This window comes from Salvelinus alpinus, chromosome 2 (genome assembly GCF_045679555.1).
Source record: "Salvelinus alpinus chromosome 2, SLU_Salpinus.1, whole genome shotgun sequence".
NCBI lineage: Eukaryota > Metazoa > Chordata > Actinopteri > Salmoniformes > Salmonidae > Salvelinus > Salvelinus alpinus.
The window spans coordinates 115,119,993-115,139,160 of NC_092087.1; the positions used below are offsets into that span (position 1 = coordinate 115,119,993).

A 19,168-nucleotide genomic window follows, 5' to 3' on the forward strand; every position below is an offset into this window, starting at 1 on the left:
ATCTGCCCAAGAAGAGGCAAACAAAAGAAAAACTCACACCAAACTTAAAGACAGGAAGCAAACCAAAAAATCAACACATTCCTGTCTTTGTATGTCTCAATATAATGGTATTATTTAATTAAATCCATTTAAAATAATCTTTGTCTGAAAATAAAATATGATCCTCAACTGCGTTTCCCCTCCAGTCAGCAGACGGCGATGTGCGTCTTTCAGGCGACGCTGCCAGCGTGACGTATAATCTAGGGGACGGTTCCTCAGAAACAGCTCGTCAACCACCTCGGTAGCTTGCTAGCCAACATAGCCGAAAGATTCAAGCTATTAATACGCTTTCGGTGTATATTACCTGCTGTGTTTTAGACACACTTCTGTCGTATCTACTTGTTAACCTATTTAATTGAATATTACGTTATTTTGTATTAGTCAGCTATAGTAGTTGGCTTGTTAAGTTAGCACTAGCCTAGTTGCTAATGATAGCTAGCTAGCTAACATCCCTTGACCATGAGCTCCCTAAACTACTCCCCTCTTGTTAAAGAAGAGGTGATCTGCTGGACGGAGAAAGAAGCTCTGGGGCTGAACATTGCCGTGAAAGAGGAGAAGGAAGAAGAGGATATCACAGTAAAACAAGAAGTAGAAGGTGAGGCTGTTACCCTGAAAGAAGAAGAGAAAGACGTTTCAGTGAAAGAAGAGGAAGACGCGTTCAGAGTGAAAGAGGAGGAGGATGTTACAGTAAAAGAAGAGGAGGATGTGAAAGAGGTTACAGTGAAAGAAGAGGAAGATGTTACAGTAAAAGAAGAGGAAGAAGAGAAAGAGGAGGATGCAGTTTTTGGTGTGAAAGAGGGGGAGATGACTGTCACATTGGAAGAAGAGGAGGATGGAGATCCGTTTAACCCCAGTAAGTACCGTCTCTGCAGTCGTTGAACCAATATGCAGTAAAAGGGTTCTACACTTTAATGTTGTTCTGTAGGAATGGCTGAAGCTACACTGTAACGTGTAGAACATCAAGAGTGGACCATCAACAAAACGTTAACAATTGATCAAATGCATCCAATGACAATGACTGAAATACTGTAGTCCTCGATATCTCCTATTAGATTAGCCCAATATGTAGTCTTAAAGGGGCAATCAGTAGTTGTTACATCCATTTTGGGACTTATACATTAATGATATGTACCCATTGTTTCTTGAAGAATTCACCTAGAAATGCCTCATGAGCTTAGTTCAACTGTCGTACCCCATCAGAACCCAAAATATGAGCTTTTTTTTACTCCAATGTTTATCAAATGTGTAAACAAACACTGTATATCCTCAACATGATTAATCGATTTATTTGAGTCTCAAGCATTTCTAAAACATTTAACATTTTAATTTAATCCTTAAAAAAAAAATCTAATTTAGAATAAGTAACGTAACAAAATGTGTAAAAAGGGAAGCGTTCTGAACTTAATGAATGCACTAGGGCCCCAACTAAAAACAATCTTGGGTCAACCAAGAGTCATCTTTTCTTTCTACCAACCGATTGGTAGAAATGTTATATGTGTATTTTTCCATATATAGACACACCCCATGTGTTTTAATAAAATAAACTATATGTACTGAACTGGTCTGATGCTTTAAGCACGCTGTTTGATTAAATAATTAAGACACACAAATGACTCGGGAGCCAGAGATCAAGATAGCCTAACCATCAGAAAAAAACTCTTCCTCCTCCCGCTGCTGCTGGCCTTCGTAAATTTTGATGTTATGCTCCTAAAGTTTCTGGTAATAAGCTACACCAGCAGTCGGCGACCTTTTCCATTCCATCCATCCTTTGGGTTCCTTTTGTCAAACTCCAAGCAGGCTGTCATGTGTCTTTTACTGAGGAGTGGCTTCCGTCTGGCCACTCTACCATAAAGGCCTGATTGTTGGAGTGCTGCAGAGATGGTTGTCCTTCTGAAAGGTTCTCCCATCTCCACAGAGGAACTCTGGAGCTCTGTCAGAGTGACCATCAGGTTTTTGTTCACCTCCCTGACCAAGGCCCTTCGCCCCCAATCGCCCAGTTTGGCCAGGTGACTAGGAAGAGTATTACATTTAAAAATGATGGAGGCCACTGTGTTCTTGGGGACCTTCAATGCTGCAGAATTGTTTTGGTACCCTTCCCCAGATCTGTGCCTCGACATAATCCTGTCTTGGAGCTCTACGGACAATTCCTTCGACCTCATTGCTTGTTTTTTTCTCTGACATGCACTGTCAACTGTGGGACCTTATATAGACAGGTGTGCCTTCCAAATCATATCCAATCAATTGAATTTACCACAGGTGGACTCTGAACAAGTTGTAGATACATCTCAAGGACGATTAATGGAAACAAGATGCACCTGAAAGCAATTTTGAGTCTTATAGCAAAGGGTCTGAATACTTATGAAAATAAGGTATTTCTGTTTTTTACCTGTTTTCACTTTGTCATTATGAGCTATTGATGACACCCCTCTGAAACAAGATAGCCTAACCATCAGAAAAACTTATTCTTCAGCCTACTCCTCCCGCTGCTGCTGGCCTTCGTAAATTCTGATGTTATGCTCCTATAGTTTCTGGTAATAGGCTACACCAGCAGTCGTTATGCTCCTATAGTTTCTGTTAATAGGCTACACCAGCAGTCATTATGCTCCTATAGTTTCTGATAATAGGCTACACCAGCAGTCGTTATGCTCCTATAGTTTCTGGTAATAGACGACACCAGCAGTCGTTATGCTCCTATAGTTTCTGGTAATAGGCTACACCAGCAGTCGTTATGCTCCTATAGTTTCTGGTAATAGGCTACACCAGCAGTCGTTATGCTCCTATAGTTTCTGGTAATAGGCTACACCAGCAGTCGTTATGCTCCTATAGTTTCTGGTCATAGACTACCCCAGCAGTCGTTATGCTCCTATAGTTTCTGGTAATAGTCTACACCAGCAGTCGTTATGCTCCTATAGTTTCTGGTAGTAGGCTACACCAGCAGTCGTTATGCTCCTATAGTTTCTGGTAATAGGCTACACCAGCAGTCGTTATGCTCCTATAGTTTCTGGTAATAGTCTACACCAGCAGTCGTTATGCTCCTATAGTTTCTGGTAGTAGGCTACACCAGCAGTCGTTATGCTCCTATAGTTTCTGGTAATAGATTACACCAGCAGTCATTATGCTCCTATAGTTTCTGGTAATAGGCTACACCAGCAGTCGTTATGCTCCTATAGTTTCTGGTAATAGGCTACACCAGCAGTCGTTATGCTCCTATAGTTTCTGGTAATAGGCTACACCAGCAGTCGTTATGCTCCTGTAGTTTCTGGTAATAGGCTACACCAGCAGTCGTTATGCTCCTGTAGTTTCTGGTAATAGGCTACACCAGCAGTCGTTATGCTCCTGTAGTTTCTGGTAATAGGCTACACCAGCAGTCGTTATGCTCCTATAGTTTCTAGTAATAGGCTACACCAGCAGTCGTTATGCTCCTATAGTTTCTGGTAATAGGCTACACCAGCAGTCGTTATGCTCCTATAGTTTCTGGTAATAGGCTACATCAGCAGTCGTTATGCTCCTGTAGTTTCTGGTAATAGGCTACACCAGCAGTCGTTATGCTCCTATAGTTTCTGGTAATAGGCTACACCAGCAGTCGTTATGCTCCTATAGTTTCTGGTAATAGGCTACACCAGCAGTCGTTATGCTCCTATAGTTTCTGGTAATAGGCTACATCAGCAGTCGTTATGCTCCTGTAGTTTCTGGTAATAGGCTACACCAGCAGTCGTTATGCTCCTATAGTTTCTGGTAATAGGCTACACCAGCAGTCGTTATGCTCCTATAGTTTCTGGTAATAGGCTACACCAGCAGTCGTTATGCTCCTATAGTTTCTGGTAATAGGCTACACCAGCAGTCAGCAACCTTTTCCATTTGGTGCCAATTTTTCTGACCATTTCTACTGATCTGGTGCCAGTTAGGATTTTCATATTCACATTTTACTGGAACAGTTTCATTTAATTTATAATAGTAATACTTATTATAATAGTCTTTATCTCAACATCATTATCTGTGATTAATCTACATTCTATCTAAATGAAAATTATAAAAATCTAAAAGTAACTTTTATTGCCGTTGCCAACTATGTAAAAATAGCCTACATGAAACCAACAAACAAAAACATTTGCAGCCTGCAGGTAGAAAATATCCCGATTTAAAAATAAAATAAAATAAATATTAAAAATTTTTAAAAAATAAACATTTAAAAAATATCCTATAAATCACATTGGCTGCACATGGCCTGTCAACAACGAACTTGAAACATTCTATCAACTATCAACTGGGTCCTCTGAAACTTGCAACATTGTATAAAATATTCTGGGCCCTCAGTTTCCCGCGCCAGTTAGTTCTGGACAGACACATCTGCCGTCTATTTGTGCAAAGGATAAGAAGTAATCAGGTATTTTATAACATTTCCACTGGATCAGAGCATTACGTTTTTCCCTTTAATGCTGAGTGGTTATCGAAAGGGCGAGAGCTGGAAATAATTTACAAATACTTTGAGCAACTATTGTTATTCGTAATGGATTCTAATAAGACTTTGTTTACCTGCTGTTTGAGGTGAAGAAAAAATTAGTTGGAGAAGCTGAATATTTTTTTTTTTTTTGAGAATCTCCACAACTCATTAGTGGTGGTGCGTTAAGACAATCAGAAATACAATCAGACATCCCCAAATAGGCACATTTATAGGCCTACATTTGTGCTCAGTCCAGGTTGACTAGTCCTACTTCTATATGTGTAATCAGGTGTGCGTCCTTACTCAACACTGACAGGAGTGTTTCAAACAAAAGACAATGAATAAATTGACAAAAATTGACAAAACTGACGCATCTTGCGGGGTCAGGTCTGTGTGATCTGCCATGGGCTGTTTCATTTAGTATTTGTTTGGGTCGGTTGGGGAATGATTGTATTTCCCCATAGTATGTTCTACCGAAGTTGACCGACTGAAAGGGAGTGTAACTTTGATTATAATTACACTTCCCTGAAGGAGGGAAACGAGGTATAACACCTGTTTGGCCACACGCCTTCCTGGGTCGGTGAAGAGCGGTATTAAATTGAAGGATTAAATCCAAACCTCACGTTCATCACCTGTGGAAGGCTGGGCTTCCAGCGAGGTGTGAATTTGTGATAGTTTGTTGTACCTAGTTTCCCTCCTTCAGGGAACAGTAGTTATAGTCATAACGTTACGCTTGTCATATGTTGAACTTCAACTTAAATACGGGATCTTGCTGTCGGACAGTTTTTTTGTATTCTGAAATGCACTCGAACTACGTCACATTTAGTGTCTCTTTATGTTACGCTGGGAAAACAGTTTTCATGGGCACAGAAACACTAAATAATTTCAGAGTTTGCTAAATCCAATGGTTTTTAACAGAGTCATCTTGTAATCCAAGACGGCAACCCGCCTCACCCATTATGATACGGATCTGCAATTTTTTTTTGACCTTATAGCTAGAACCTCCATCAGCAGCTAGCCATCAGAAGCTAATTAGCTACTAGCTATTTAGTCATTGTTAGCCACTGCTAGCGGCTTTTACCTTTTTAACTCAGACACCAGCCGCTTTTAGCCTGGATAATACCTGCCAGTCTGCACAGCGCGATATCAACCCTGAGCATATCGGACTGTTTTTCTCCACTACATCACCGTATTCCTGCCGTAAGCTCTGGACCATTACACCGGATAATCGCAGCTAGCTAGCTGCCACTGAGTGGCCCAGCCCCGAAGCTAGCCTTGAGCCAGGCCCATCTCCCGGCCTGCTCAGTGGACCCTATGATCACTCAGCTACACAGCTGATGTCTCCCAGACTCTTCACTAAGACGACTAGAAGCCACTACATCACCGGATTCCTGCCGTAAGCTCTGGACCTTTGCACCGGACGCACTGGAGTGGCTATAGTGGCTAATGCCCTTGTCCCGACGCTAGCACCAGTTAGCCTCGAGCCAGGCGCATCTCCCGGCTAGCATAGTAATGACTACCTAACGGCTTCCCTAGTTCATATATTGCTGTTCACTGGACCCTATGATCACTTGGCTACATAGCTGATGCCTGCTGGACTGTTCATTAATCACGGTTCTCCATTTTGTTTATTTTGTTCAGCCACGCTCAAGGTACTAAACGATATCATAACCGCCATTGATAAAAGACAATACTGTGTCGCTGTCTTCATCAACCTGGCCAAGGATTTCGACTCTGTCAATCACCGTATTCTTATCGGCAGACTCAACAGCCTTGGTTTCTCAAATGACTGACTCGCCTGGTTCACCAACTACTTCTTAGACAGAGTTCAGTGTGTCAAATCGGAGGGCCTGTTGTATGGACTTCTGGCAGTCTCTATGGGGGTACCACAGGGTTCAATTCTCGGGCCAACTCTTTTCTCTGTATATATCAACGATGTTGCTCTTGCTGCGGGGTATTCCTTGATCCACCTTTATGCAGACGACACCATTCTGTATACATCTGGCCCTTCTTTGGACACTTTGGACACTTTTAACTTCTTGGTGACAGGAGGGCAGTATTGAGTAGCTTGGATGAATAAGGTGCCCAGAGTAAACTGCCTGCTACTCTGTCCCAGATGCTAATATATGCATATTATTACTAGTATTTGATAGAAAACACTCTGAAGTTTCTAAAACTGTTTGAATGATGTCTGTGAGTATAACAAAACTCATATGGCAGGCGAAAACCTGAGACAAATCCAACCAGGAAGTGGGAAATCTGAGGTTTGTAGTTTTTTAAAGCTTGGCTTACCGAATACACATTGAGATATGGATAAAGTTGCACCTCCCACGGCTTCCACTAGATGTCAACCGTCTTTAGAAACTTGAATGAGGCTTCTACTATAAAGGAGGGGCTCATGAGACCTCTTTGAGTCAGTGGTCTGGCAGAGTGCCTTGGTCTCATGACGCGCGCTCCCGACAGAGTTACCTCTAGTTCCAGTGCTTTTCTTCAGACAAAGGAATTCTCCGGTTGGAACATTATTGATGTTTTATGTTAAAAACATCCTAAAGATTGATTCCATACATCGTTTGACATGTTTCTAAAGGACTGTAACGGAACTTCTCAAGTTTTTGTCTGGACGAAGTGCCTGCGCCTCATGAAGGTGGATTACTGGGCTGAACACGCTAACAACAAGTGGCTATTTGGACATATGAGTGTTTTCTATCCAATACTAATAATAATATGCATATATTAGCATCTGGGACAGAGTAGGAGGCAGTTCACTCTGGGCACGCTATTCATCCAAAAGTGAAAATGCTGCGCCCTATCCCATAAAGGTTAACAAACCTCCAAATGAGCTTCAATGCCATACAACACTCCTTCCGTGGCCTCCAACTGCTCTTAAACGCTAGTAAAACTAAATGTATGCCCTTCAACCGATCGCTGCCCGTACCCGCCCGTCCAGCATGACTACTCTGGACGGTTCTGACTTTAGAATTCCAGACTCACATTAAGCATCTCCAATCCAAAATTAAATCTAGAATCTGCTTCCAATTTCGCAACAAAGCCTCCTTCACTCACGCTGCCGAACATACCCTCGTAAAACTGACTATCCTACCGATCCTTGACTTAAGTGATGTCATTTTCAAAATAGCCTCCAACACTCTACACAGCAAACTGGATGCAGTCTATCACAGTGCCATCCGTTTTGTCACCATATCCCTATATACCACTGCTCTCGTCGGCTGGCCCTCGCTACATATTCGTCTCCAAACCCACTGGCTCCAGGTCATCTATAAGTCTTTGCTAGGTAAAGCTCCGCCTTAACTCAGCTCACTGGTCACCATAGCAACACCCACCCGTAGCACGTGCTCCAGGAAGTATATCTCACTGGTCATCCCCAAAGCCAACACCTATTTTGGCCGCCTTTCCTTCCAGTTCTCTGCTGCCAATGACTGGAACGAATTGCAAAAATCACTGAAGCTGGAGACTCTCCCTCACTAACTTTAAGCATCAGCTATCTGAGCAGCTTACCGATCGCTGCAGCTGTACATAGCCCATCCAATTGCCTACCTCATCCCCATGTTTTTTAAACTTTTTTTGCTCTTTTGCACACCAGTATTTATACTTGCACATCATCATCTGCACATCTATCACTCCAGTGTTAATTTGTAATTACTAAGCTACTATGGCCTATTTATTGCCTTACCTCCTTACTCCATTTGCACACACTGTATATAGACTTTCTATTGTGTTATTGACTGTACGTTTGTTTATCCTAAGTGTATGTAACTGTTGTTTTTTTGTCGCACTGCTTTGCTTTATCTTGGCCAGGTCGCAGTTGTAAATGAGAACTTGTTCTCGACTGGCCTACCTGGTTAAATAAAGGTGTAATACAAAGAAATCTTAACTTTATTAGCAACACCCAAATGTATACTGTCATTAACGCGGTTCTTCAATAATTACACATAATTCTTAATACTGTAGCAAACATTTATATTAAGCAGGACATTAAAACGAGCCTTACAATTATAATCCAAAAGTAGTGTGAAGTGTACTCATAATCAACCTGGAAATAGAGGTTACTCCCCTGAGTTTTCCCCCATTCACATTCAGAATACATTGTGAAAAACTAAAAGCTTTGCTCACCATTTTTGCTCCAGGCAGATATACTACATCCATAACTTGTGGTTTCCTCATTAGCAGATATACTACATCCATTACTATCGGTTTCCTCATTAGCAGGGAGGTGTTTCTGCAATCAAATTGTGTGCGCATCGCCCTTGTGCCGCAATTTTATTAAACACAGAAAGGGGCCTATATTGGAGACCAAAAGTCGTCTGGCACACTGCTTAGAGTTTCAACAACATGAATAACTTATTTCGAGTCTACAATCATTGATGTTACTACTAAAATATGACTATTCTTGCTCATTTTAAGACAATTGTCAAATAATTTTAACATTCATTACAGACGTCAATTGTTGTACAACATCATGGCTACGCTGTTGGCATCACCTTTTACAGTGGATTTCCACTGTTGTGGGCCTTTAATCATCTGACTTTGTTGTTCACACAGGAGAGATACGGGACTATCGTGGATCCTCTGGGGCGCCTCAACAACCTCATGATGCTGACGAGGCAGAGAAGAGTCTCTCCAGATCAGAACGCCTCAATAAACACCTGCAGAGATCCACAGGGAAGAGAACTCACTGCTGCTCTGACTGTGGGAAGAGATTCACCTCATCAGGCATTAAAATTCATCAGAGAATCCACATAGTGGAGAAACCTTATAGCTGTGATCAATGTGGGAAGAGTTTTACTAAATCTGGCTCTCTGACAGTACACCAGAGAATACACACAGGAGATAAACCTTATAGCTGTGATCAATGTGGGAAGAGTTTTGTTACATCTAGCAATCTGACTATACACCAGAGAACACACACAGGAGAGAAACCTTATAGCTGTGATCAATGTGGGAAGAGTTTTGTTACATCAAGCAATCTGACTATACACCAGAGAACACACACAGGAGAGAAACCTTATAGCTGTGATCAATGTGGGAAGAGTTTTACTACTTCTGGCTATCTGACAGTGCACCAGAGAACACACACAGGAGAGAAACCTTATAGCTGTGATCAATGTGGGAAGAGTTTTTGTCAATCTAGTGATCTGACAGTGCACCAGAGAACACACACAGGAGAGAAACCGTATAGCTGTGATCAATGTGGGAAGAGTTTTACTACTTCTGGCTATCTGACAGTGCACCAGAGAACACACACAGGAGAGAAACCTTATAGCTGTGATCAATGTGGGAAGAGTTTTACTACTTCTGGCTATCTGACTTTACACCAGAGAACACACACAGGAGATGAACTTTATAGCTGTGATCAATGTGGGAAGAGTTTTGTTAAATCTGACCAGCTCACAGTACACCAGAGAATACACACAGGAGAAAAACCCTTTAGCTGTGGTCAATGTGGGAAGAGTTTTATTACATCTGGCTCTCTGACTGTACACCAGAGAACACACACAGGAGAGAAACCTTATAGCTGTGATCAATGTGGGAAGAGTTTTGGTCAATCTTGCCAGCTGACTGCACACCAGAGAACACACACAGGAGAGAAACTTTATAGCTGTGGTCAATGTGGGAAGAGTTTTGGTCAATCTAGCCAGCTGACATTACACCAGAGAACACACACAGGAGAGAAACCTTATAGCTGTGATCAATGTGGGAAGAGATACTCTGGTAAAAGATCTCTGATCAAACATCAGAAAATACATGAAGGAGTTTTTTCATGATATCAATGAAATAATTAAATAATGTCACAATGTAGATTATTTTAACATTGTAGTAGGAGTATTTTAATGAATGTCAATGTAGAACCCTAAATGTTTGCCCCCTGTTCAATTGATTTTAGCCTCAGGGAAAAAATCCAGGCTCTGAATTGAAAGAGTTATTATTTATGTGATTTAACAAAAAGTGACTAACAAAAAAGAGTTGTGTTACACTTACCATGTTGGTGACCCACTTGAATCACAATGTAGCTAGCTGTTTACCACGTTGGTGACCCACTGGAATCACAATGTAGCTAGCTGTTTACCGCGTTGGTGACCTACTGGAATCACAATGTAGCTAGCTGTTTACCGCGTTGGTGACCTACTGGAATCACAATGTAGCTAGCTGTTTACCACGTTGGTGACCCTCTGGAATCACAATGTAGCTAGCTGTTTACCACGTTGGTGACCCACTGGAATCACAATGTAGCTAGCTGTTTACCACGTTGGTGACCCACTGGAATCACAATGTAGCTAGCTGTTTACCACGTTGGTGACCCACTGGAATCACAATGTAGCTAGCTGTTTACCGCGTTGGTGACCCACTGGAATCACAATGTAGCTAGCTGTTTACCACGTTGGTGACCCACTGGAATCACAATGTAGCTAGCTGTTTACCGCGTTGGTGACCCACTGGAATCACAATGTAGCTAGCTGTTTACCACGTTGGTGACCCTCTGGAATCACAATGAAAGACTCCAAAATGTTTAGGTTTTCAATATATCCCAAACTGTTTCTGCATATTGGTTATTGATTTGGACACGTTAAAACTGTGTTTTGACATTGCACTATTCCCATTTAGCAAAATGTAATTGAAAAGACGTTGAAAAGAAGACTATGCCCAACATCCAATATATGTTCCGTTGAAAGTGAAAGTTTATGTCTTTTCTGGTCGATTTTTTTCAATGACTTGAAAACAGCTTAATTTCAACGTACTTGCAGCCGATAATCAATTTTATTAACAATCTTACATCACTCCAGTATTTCTTGACAACATTCAAGTGCTAATTGTCTTTATTCCACTACTGAAGAAGCATGACTCAAATCACCTCATATATTCAAACATTCAGCCTGACAAAATATACATGTTTTATTATTCCATGCCTCACCATTAAGTGAAGTATTGCCAATACATATTAACAAAGGGGTGAACATTTGGTTTTGATATTTCATATTTACAATTATGTAGCATTTAGTAATCATAGTTATTCATGCAACCAACTTGACATTTTTGGGTACATTTATATTGACATTGTTACCCTGCTTTTATATCCAACAACATGCCTATCTAGTGAACCCTGAAAAGAGAGAGAAGCTCCGCGGTGAGGTGAAAAGTTACTACGGATATCGCAGGAGTTTCCTCTTGAAATCAGACATGTCCGTGGTAAGGACAACTTGGTTGTTATTTGTCTCAAGGGTGGGCAGTCAAATAGATTTGTGTTTTGCATTTAGCCAGTGAGTTACCATGGTCACAATTTATTTTGACACGTTTTTCTGTGTTGGATATTAGTTTTATCTCTTATTCTTTTCTGTATTTTTTTTTAAACTGCACTGTTGGGGGCTCGTAAGTAAGAGTTCCAGTGTTGTATCCGGCACGTGACTAATACTATTTGATTTGAGTTTTGTTTTGTTTGGGCTCGTTCTAAGGGGACGAGAGTTCTAGAAGCTAGTGGGTTTTAGGAAGACGAGAGTTCTAGAAGATAGTGAGTTTTAGGAAGACGAGAGTTCTAGAAGATAGTGAGTTTTAGGAAGACGAGAGTTCTAGAAGATAGTGAGTTTTAGGAAGACGAGAGTTCTAGAAGATAGTGAGTTTTAGGAGACGAGAGTTCTAGAAGCTAGTGAGTTCTAGGATTCTATAGAAAGAAAAAGGAGAAAAAAATTATACGATTGTATATTATTATTTAGAAATGTGTTTTTTCTTGTTTTTAATTGTTGACAGCCAGTAGACACCATGTTTATATTGTAGAAGGTGACACATTGTAGATTATTATGTGAAATGGAAGTTGTGGAGATACTCTGAATGATTGGCTATGAAAAGCCAACTGACATTTACTCCTGAGGTGCAGATCTGTTGCACCCTCGACAACCACTGTGATTATTATTATTTGACCCTGCTGGTCATTTATGAACATTGGAACATCTTGGCCATGTTCTGTTATAATCTCCACCCGGCACAGCCAGAAGAGGACTGGCCACCCCTCATAGCCTGGTTCCTCTCTAGGTTTCTTCCTAGGTTCTGGTCTTTCTAGGGAGTTTTTCCTAGTCACCGTGCTTCTACACCTGCATTGCTTGCTGTTTGGGGTTTTAGGCTGGGTTTCTGTACAGTACTCTGTGACATCAGCTGATGTAAGAAGGGCTTTATAAATACATTTGATTGATTGTACAACTGAATGCATTCAACTGAAATGTGTCTTGGGAGTACTGATTGGTGTCACCTCGTTAGTCAGTATGTGTTACACCTGTGCTGGCTTGTCCATCTCGTTAGTGGGAAGGTGTTTCACCTGAGCTGATCCAGGTTCTATTTAAGAGCGTCTGGCCCAGTGCTCCAGTTGTCTTGATAGATGTGGAGAGTCAACACCTTTAGTTGCTCCACCTTTTTGGTTTGCTTCCTGTCTTTAAGTTTGGTGTGGGTTTTTTCTTTTGTTTTCCTCTTCTTGGGCAGATTTAGTGGGTCTCATGGTGGGTGTCTTTTAGGTCCTAGTTGTTGTTGCTAGTCAACTTTCAGTGGACACCCCCATAGTGTCTTTCAGAACCCCTCCTAAAAAACAAGCTTATATTTTGGGTTGGGTTGGATATAGCATCATATTGTTTATATTTTAATCAATGGCATTTCCTTGCAATGTTCATTACTCTTTCAGTTGTTATTCTTCTGTTTTTTATCCTCTTATGTTTGTTGTGTACTAAATATTTCTGTTTATTTTCTTAGTTTTTTCCTGTGAAGCCATTGTGTTGCATCCATGTCTGACATGTGCTGTATAAATAAAGCTTGATTTGAAAATATCAACAGACTCTTGGTCCATCTTAGTATGAAAAACAGTATCAATCCCACTTTTCCAGCCTGCTGAAGGCATGGTGGAGTGGTAAACACCACCCCCGGCTCTACCATGGGCTTGAGGTGGTCTCCCACAGCTCTGCTGGTGGAGTGGTAAACACCACCCCCGGCTCTACCAGGGGCTTGAGGTGGTCTCCCACAGCTCTGCTTATGTCATATTCTGTGGCCTTGCCGTTCCATTTCTTGACTCCCCCTGCAACACAGAAATAATCACATTTAGTCATATTATATAAAACATTACAAGTAATGGATATGGAGCATCTATGGCCTCAGTTACACCTGGCACCTAAATGTGATTTCTGTCATCCGATCACTCCAAGCTCCATTAGGTTCAGATCTAACAGGATGGGCCTTTGACAGTCTGGACACAGTCAGGCCACTGAATATAAATAAGCAACGTGAATGAGTGGGGAAAAGTACATTCTACACAAATGACCATCATAATATCAAAGAACAAATGTGTGTGTCTGAGAGGAAATTAACTTTCATACAGCCAAAAGGGGTGAGAAATTACACCAATATCAGTGGACAATTTGCACTAATGTAAATAAACATAGATGATGGAACATATTCCCTTTTGCTGACGTGATGAACCACTAAGGGGACATAAATATTTACCATCTAAACCATGTGTGACCTCTCACCTCTGGCTGTAGAAGTGTTCTTCCTAACCAGTCCCTCAACAGCTCTCTGACTGAGCTCCACCCTCACTGGGTCTTCAGAGGAGAGGAAGGCTGAGGAGGGATGGAAGGATGAATGGATCAGTCAGTCAATAAAGTGTAGAGCTGCTGTCTGTGCTCTGACAAAATCACTATTTTTGTAGTTCATTAAAGTAAATAAGGCTTTATGACTGCTGAATACCAACAATCAATCACTTAGATCATGTATTTTCAGGTAGAGATACATCTTTGGGACGTCCCTAGCCCATTAAAGTTGACATTTAAAATGGTTAGGATTGGGATGTCCCAAGGATACCAGATTGCAATGACCATTGTGCATTCTTCGGTCTCTCTTACATAGCAGGTGTAAAAGAAACACAGACAAGGCAATGGATTATGGTCATTGTAGTTAATTACGTTTTATGCGCTAAAATATGTTGAATATAGGCATGTTGGAAACTACAACTCCCTACTACATCACACAGTTCAGTCTGGGTCTGATTTATCTCTAGAGAAACTACAACTCCCTACTACATCACACAGTTCAGTCTGGATCTGATTTATCTCTAGAGAAACTACAACTCTCTACTACATCACACAGTTCAGTCTGGATCTAATTTATCTCATGAGAAACTACAACTCCCTACTACATCACACAGTTCAGGCTGGGTCTGATTTATCTCCAGACTAGCTCTAGACACACCCTCTCGGCAGACAGGCCAAAGGAGCTTGGACCAATTCAGGGAACCAGTGATCTACTTCAGAGGAACTGTGTCTAGAGTGATTTCCTGTTGTTTTGACACCTCACTAGAAGACTAGAATAACTAGCAGCTGACTGCCCAGTTCAACATCAGTTCACCGTCTCACCTCATACTGTATTGGAGCAGCAGCAGCTGACTTGATCGTTGATGCTAATCAGCATGTTTTGAATCTGAGAGTAAATAGAGCCGACTACAACTCTAAAAATGAAGGGTTCAACTGGAGTTGTTCTCAGATCCCCTAAGAACCGTAGGGTTCTTGGTCAATGAAAAACAGCCCCAAAAGGTTCTTCAAAGAACTTGTTAGAAGGTGGGTTCATCGAGGAACCTCCGTTGTTGCTGGACTTCTTCTGGGAACTTCGCAATTACAACTGAAAACGATGGTGACAAGTTTGGATGCGACAACAAGTTAAAAAGGTTAAGTTGGGTTGATGTTTGGCTCTGAATATGTCTCGAAATAATTTATTATAATAATATAACATACTAATAATGAATAACGAAGACAATGATGGTTTTCTGTGAATATCTTCCATAACGTTACTATAGTTAATTACCGTAAATATTAGAAAGCCGGGTTCGACCGTCGGCGTTGTATGAGCTACAGTACAGTACCGTTATCTAGCTAGCTAACGTTATGTCCTAACTAGGCACAACTAGGTTTGGATTATTTCCCTCAACTATATTCTTTCCCATATATTGTATGTCGTTTCCATAAAGCCAACATGGCTTTACACTTATTAACGTAAGTTTCCAATCTAGAGCAGTTCTCACTTGTGTGATAATGAACTAGCTAACGTTAACTAACTAACTAACTAAGGACGGTGACCTGTCCAGACGAGATGTTACAACGAACTGAATCGTCAATGGAGGTCTTCCTCTTTATATAGCCTGCTACAGCATGCAATACTATTAACTCACAAGGGGGCATAACGTTACATGTACAATACTATCCCATTTTGGAAACATTACATGTACAATACTATCCCATTTTGGAAACGTTACATGGACAATACTATCCCATTTTGGAAACGTTACATGGACAATACTATCCCATTTTGGAAACGTTACATGGACAATACTATCCCATTTGGAAACGTTACATGTACGCCCCCTTGTGGAGGGAAATTAATATCTTAGATGGAAGCTGTAGATGGTAATGTAATTGTATTAATACAGTGTCTAGACTACCTCTTTAGTACAAACACAGTATTGCCACGCAGCAAAATGTTGCGTATAATCTTTCAAGTCAGCCTGATAAAATATTGAACAATTTGTGTACAAAGATATCTTGAAATGTGATATTAGGCCTGTATGGCAGTACTGTTACTGTATGGCAGTACTGTATTGGCTAGTGCTTTCTCCAATATGTTCTTATATTTTACATTGTATGTCGATGCCATTTATCTTTCAATATATATATATTTTAATGCTTGTAAGACTATTCTTTGACACATTTTCTCTTCCTTGAAATTCTTATAGGACAGAACATGGACACAATGCAATTGAGATTAAGAAGAAGGTACAGATATGTTGTAGGACAGCTGCATTTGAAGTGTACATTTAACCTACATAGCAGTCAATACAAACTGAAATCTCTTAGCATACAAATGTTTGCAAATGATCTTTTCAGATCTTCTCGGAAATTAATCAAGTCCATGGAATGGATATAGACAAAAAGATAATTCAAGGACTATCAGAGGTAGAGAGGCAAGGCAGGGGTGAGGACATCATCCTGCTATTTTGACAGTTCCTGAAGGACAATACAGAAGATGGATTTGCTCTTATTCCTTCCCTTTCTCTAATGTATTTTGTAATAAAATTAGCAAGTGTAGTAAGATCATTGCTTTACTTTACTAGGACTGGAGACCACAGCAGCGATTCTGCTCTTGCCCAACCTCTTCAATGAGGACCCGAGTGGCCTTTATGTCCGTGACAAGGTATGCCTATGCTCCAATCATCTGTTTCTTCATAAACATAGGTGTGCATGCTGATATAAAACTACAGCTGAAAATTTGTTATGTTCTTTGTTAATTGTATGTGTATTAATCTTTTCTTACTTTTGTTGACACAGATTTCACCGCTCTTCACTCCTTTACTGCACATCGGTGGAAATCCATTTCACCGTGAGAGTGAAATCCCGCTGGCCTTTGATGGGGAGAACATCCACGCCCTCGAGGACGTCCCCATGGGACTTGGGGCTCTGCTAGGGCTGTATTTTTTATTTATGTTCCAAAGTTACTGTGTTCTGGGGATAAGAGAAGTTGGGGTGAAGTTACCAGGGCCGGTCATAAAGATGGCAAACTTCCTAACATAACTAAGTGGATATGATATACACACTAAAGCTGAAAAATCTGTATTTTGCATCAAGTCTACAATATTGTTAGTTTACCTATGATTCATTTTTAATGTATGTTGTTTTTATTGTACATCATTATTTATATATTTTTTAAATGTCATGAAAAGCACTATACAAAGTAAATGTATTATTTATTATGGTCTGACATGTCTGCAGAAATTTTGCAATTTTGTAATGTGTTTTGCTTGGTAAATTGTTTTGTAAATATTAATTTACATTTGTGGTGCCACTAAATAAACAATGAATTATTTAAATCAATATTGTTATTAATGTTATTAAAATATGTTTTTATAATGCAGGGAGGGTGGACAGGGAGTTAAAACATGAACCCCAAAAGGTTCTTTGAGGAACCATGATAAGGGGTTCTTCAAAGAACTTATAGGGGTTCCCACAAAAGGTTCTTCAAATAACTTTTAGGGGTTCCCCCCCAGTTTCAATTTGAAGAACACCTAAAGGATACTCCAGGAACCTTTACTTTTTAGAGTGTATATTGATGAAACTCACCTTGTCCGAGAGACATTTACATAGTTTATACACAGCCCAATTTGGGATGACTATTTTGGGGCGAAATAGCGGCCACAACAGACAGACCGGATATGGCCCATAATTCAACGTCCTTGGACGTCACGGGCTGAGTGGGTATGACCAAAGTTATTCTATTTAGCTGCACTTTGAAGTACATTTTTACACTATAATAAATGTTTCTGATGCCACATCGCCCGTTTTCAAAGCGAGTCGATGGTTTTTAGATGCAGTCGCTTTTTAGCTTTTTGTCTGAAAGTATTTTCTCAACTGCGATACCAACTCCAGTCAACAGATGGCGATGTGCGTCTTTCAGGTGATTCTGTCAGTGTGACGTGTAATCTTACACAATCATACTCTCATATCGCAGTCACACAATGCTATTCCCAAACATAGCTAATCAATTAGTTGTTTTTCAACAATATTTTAACCTACAGGAATATTTTCTCATTTCTGTCTCATGGTTAGTTCCTAGGTTAATTTAACTGTAACTAACTTTTTAAATGTAACTAATACATTTACATTTTTCAATACTTCTAAAATGGGGTCCAGGTTTAAAATAATTACAGGTGCACCTTACTAGCTTATACTATATCATACATGGTCTTAGTAAACACAGATTCTAGTTTTCACACAGATAGCTGACTCGGCTGTTTACACCTCCAAGGAGCCCCCCTCACACAGGAATACACACTCAGAGCCTACAAGACTTTTCTAAAAACTCCACTTGTTTTGCTCACCTCATTCTTTTTTTTAAACTACGTTCGAGATGTGGTATCCACTCGGCTCGCTGCCTCTCAGATCAAAGGTGGGTCCATCTGCTCCATTCCCGAAGTGTGGTTTCCCTGAGATCCCAAGTGCACGATTTACCCAGGTCGTCAGAAGCGGTCACCAAGTGAAGATTCACATCCCCATCACCAAATGTGGTTGTTAATTTCTTTAATATCAAATGAGGAGAGAAACTTATCACACAAGTCAGAATTATTCTTAAACTAAACCTTTATTCACTTTATAATAAGGGAGCAGATCAATACAATGCACACATATAAAGTGAATCAATTGAGTGCTCTACGATAATGATGGCTGGTTGACGAATCACCCCCAGATGATTCATTGAGAGCCACGAGACAAAAGTACAAAGGTCTTTTATAGCCAAGATACACCCCTATCAACCTACATGACGAACAACAGATGTATAGAATGGGTCACAAGGTTAAGATTTGTATGAGAGATACTTATAATTCTCAGCAGACAGTATCTGCTGTAAAAACAGTACTCTTTGTGTAGAGACCAGGGTCTGGCCCTGGGGTCATCTCTCCCTGGTACCGTATAGAACAGAAACATTAACTCATGCTCTGGAATGCGGTCTCTTTAGGTTTTATCACCCAAAAGACATTGTAAATGTCCTGTCAGTGTGTTCTCCCAGAGGCCCGTCCTCAGTAGAACACACAGACACAATAGTTCTAAGAAACCTCTATTCTGTTGCATAAAACAACCATTTGATCCAATAAAAGCATTATAA

General features: G+C 40.5%; 3 protein-coding genes across 3 annotated transcripts in view; 2 read left to right on the forward strand and 1 right to left on the reverse strand.

Moving 5' to 3' along the window:
- Positions 1-19,168, reverse strand: part of LOC139548778 (zinc finger protein ZFP2-like) — a 497,157-nt gene that overhangs the window by 342,490 nt on the left and 135,499 nt on the right. The gene's annotated exons all lie outside the window — the stretch shown is intronic.
- LOC139548755 (zinc finger protein ZFP2-like) overlaps positions 1-19,168 on the forward strand; it is a 154,774-nt gene that overhangs the window by 27,656 nt on the left and 107,950 nt on the right. The gene's annotated exons all lie outside the window — the stretch shown is intronic.
- On the forward strand, positions 273-13,303 carry LOC139548302 (zinc finger protein ZFP2-like). Its single transcript, XM_071357901.1, has 2 exons — positions 273-892; positions 9,041-13,303. Exons 1-2 carry the CDS (start codon positions 499-501, stop codon positions 10,261-10,263), a joined length of 1,617 nt encoding a protein of 538 aa, XP_071214002.1. The 5' UTR covers positions 273-498; the 3' UTR covers positions 10,264-13,303.

Bases quoted from the DNA above. Each gene is read 5' to 3' on its own strand.
- LOC139548302 (XM_071357901.1), top strand. From the start codon at position 499: ATGAGCTCCCTAAACTACTCCCCTCTTGTTAAAGAAGAGGTGATCTGC. The intron at 893-9,040 runs GTAAGTACCGTC...TTGTTCACACAG, and splicing joins TGGAGATCCGTTTAACCCCA to GAGAGATACGGGACTATCGT.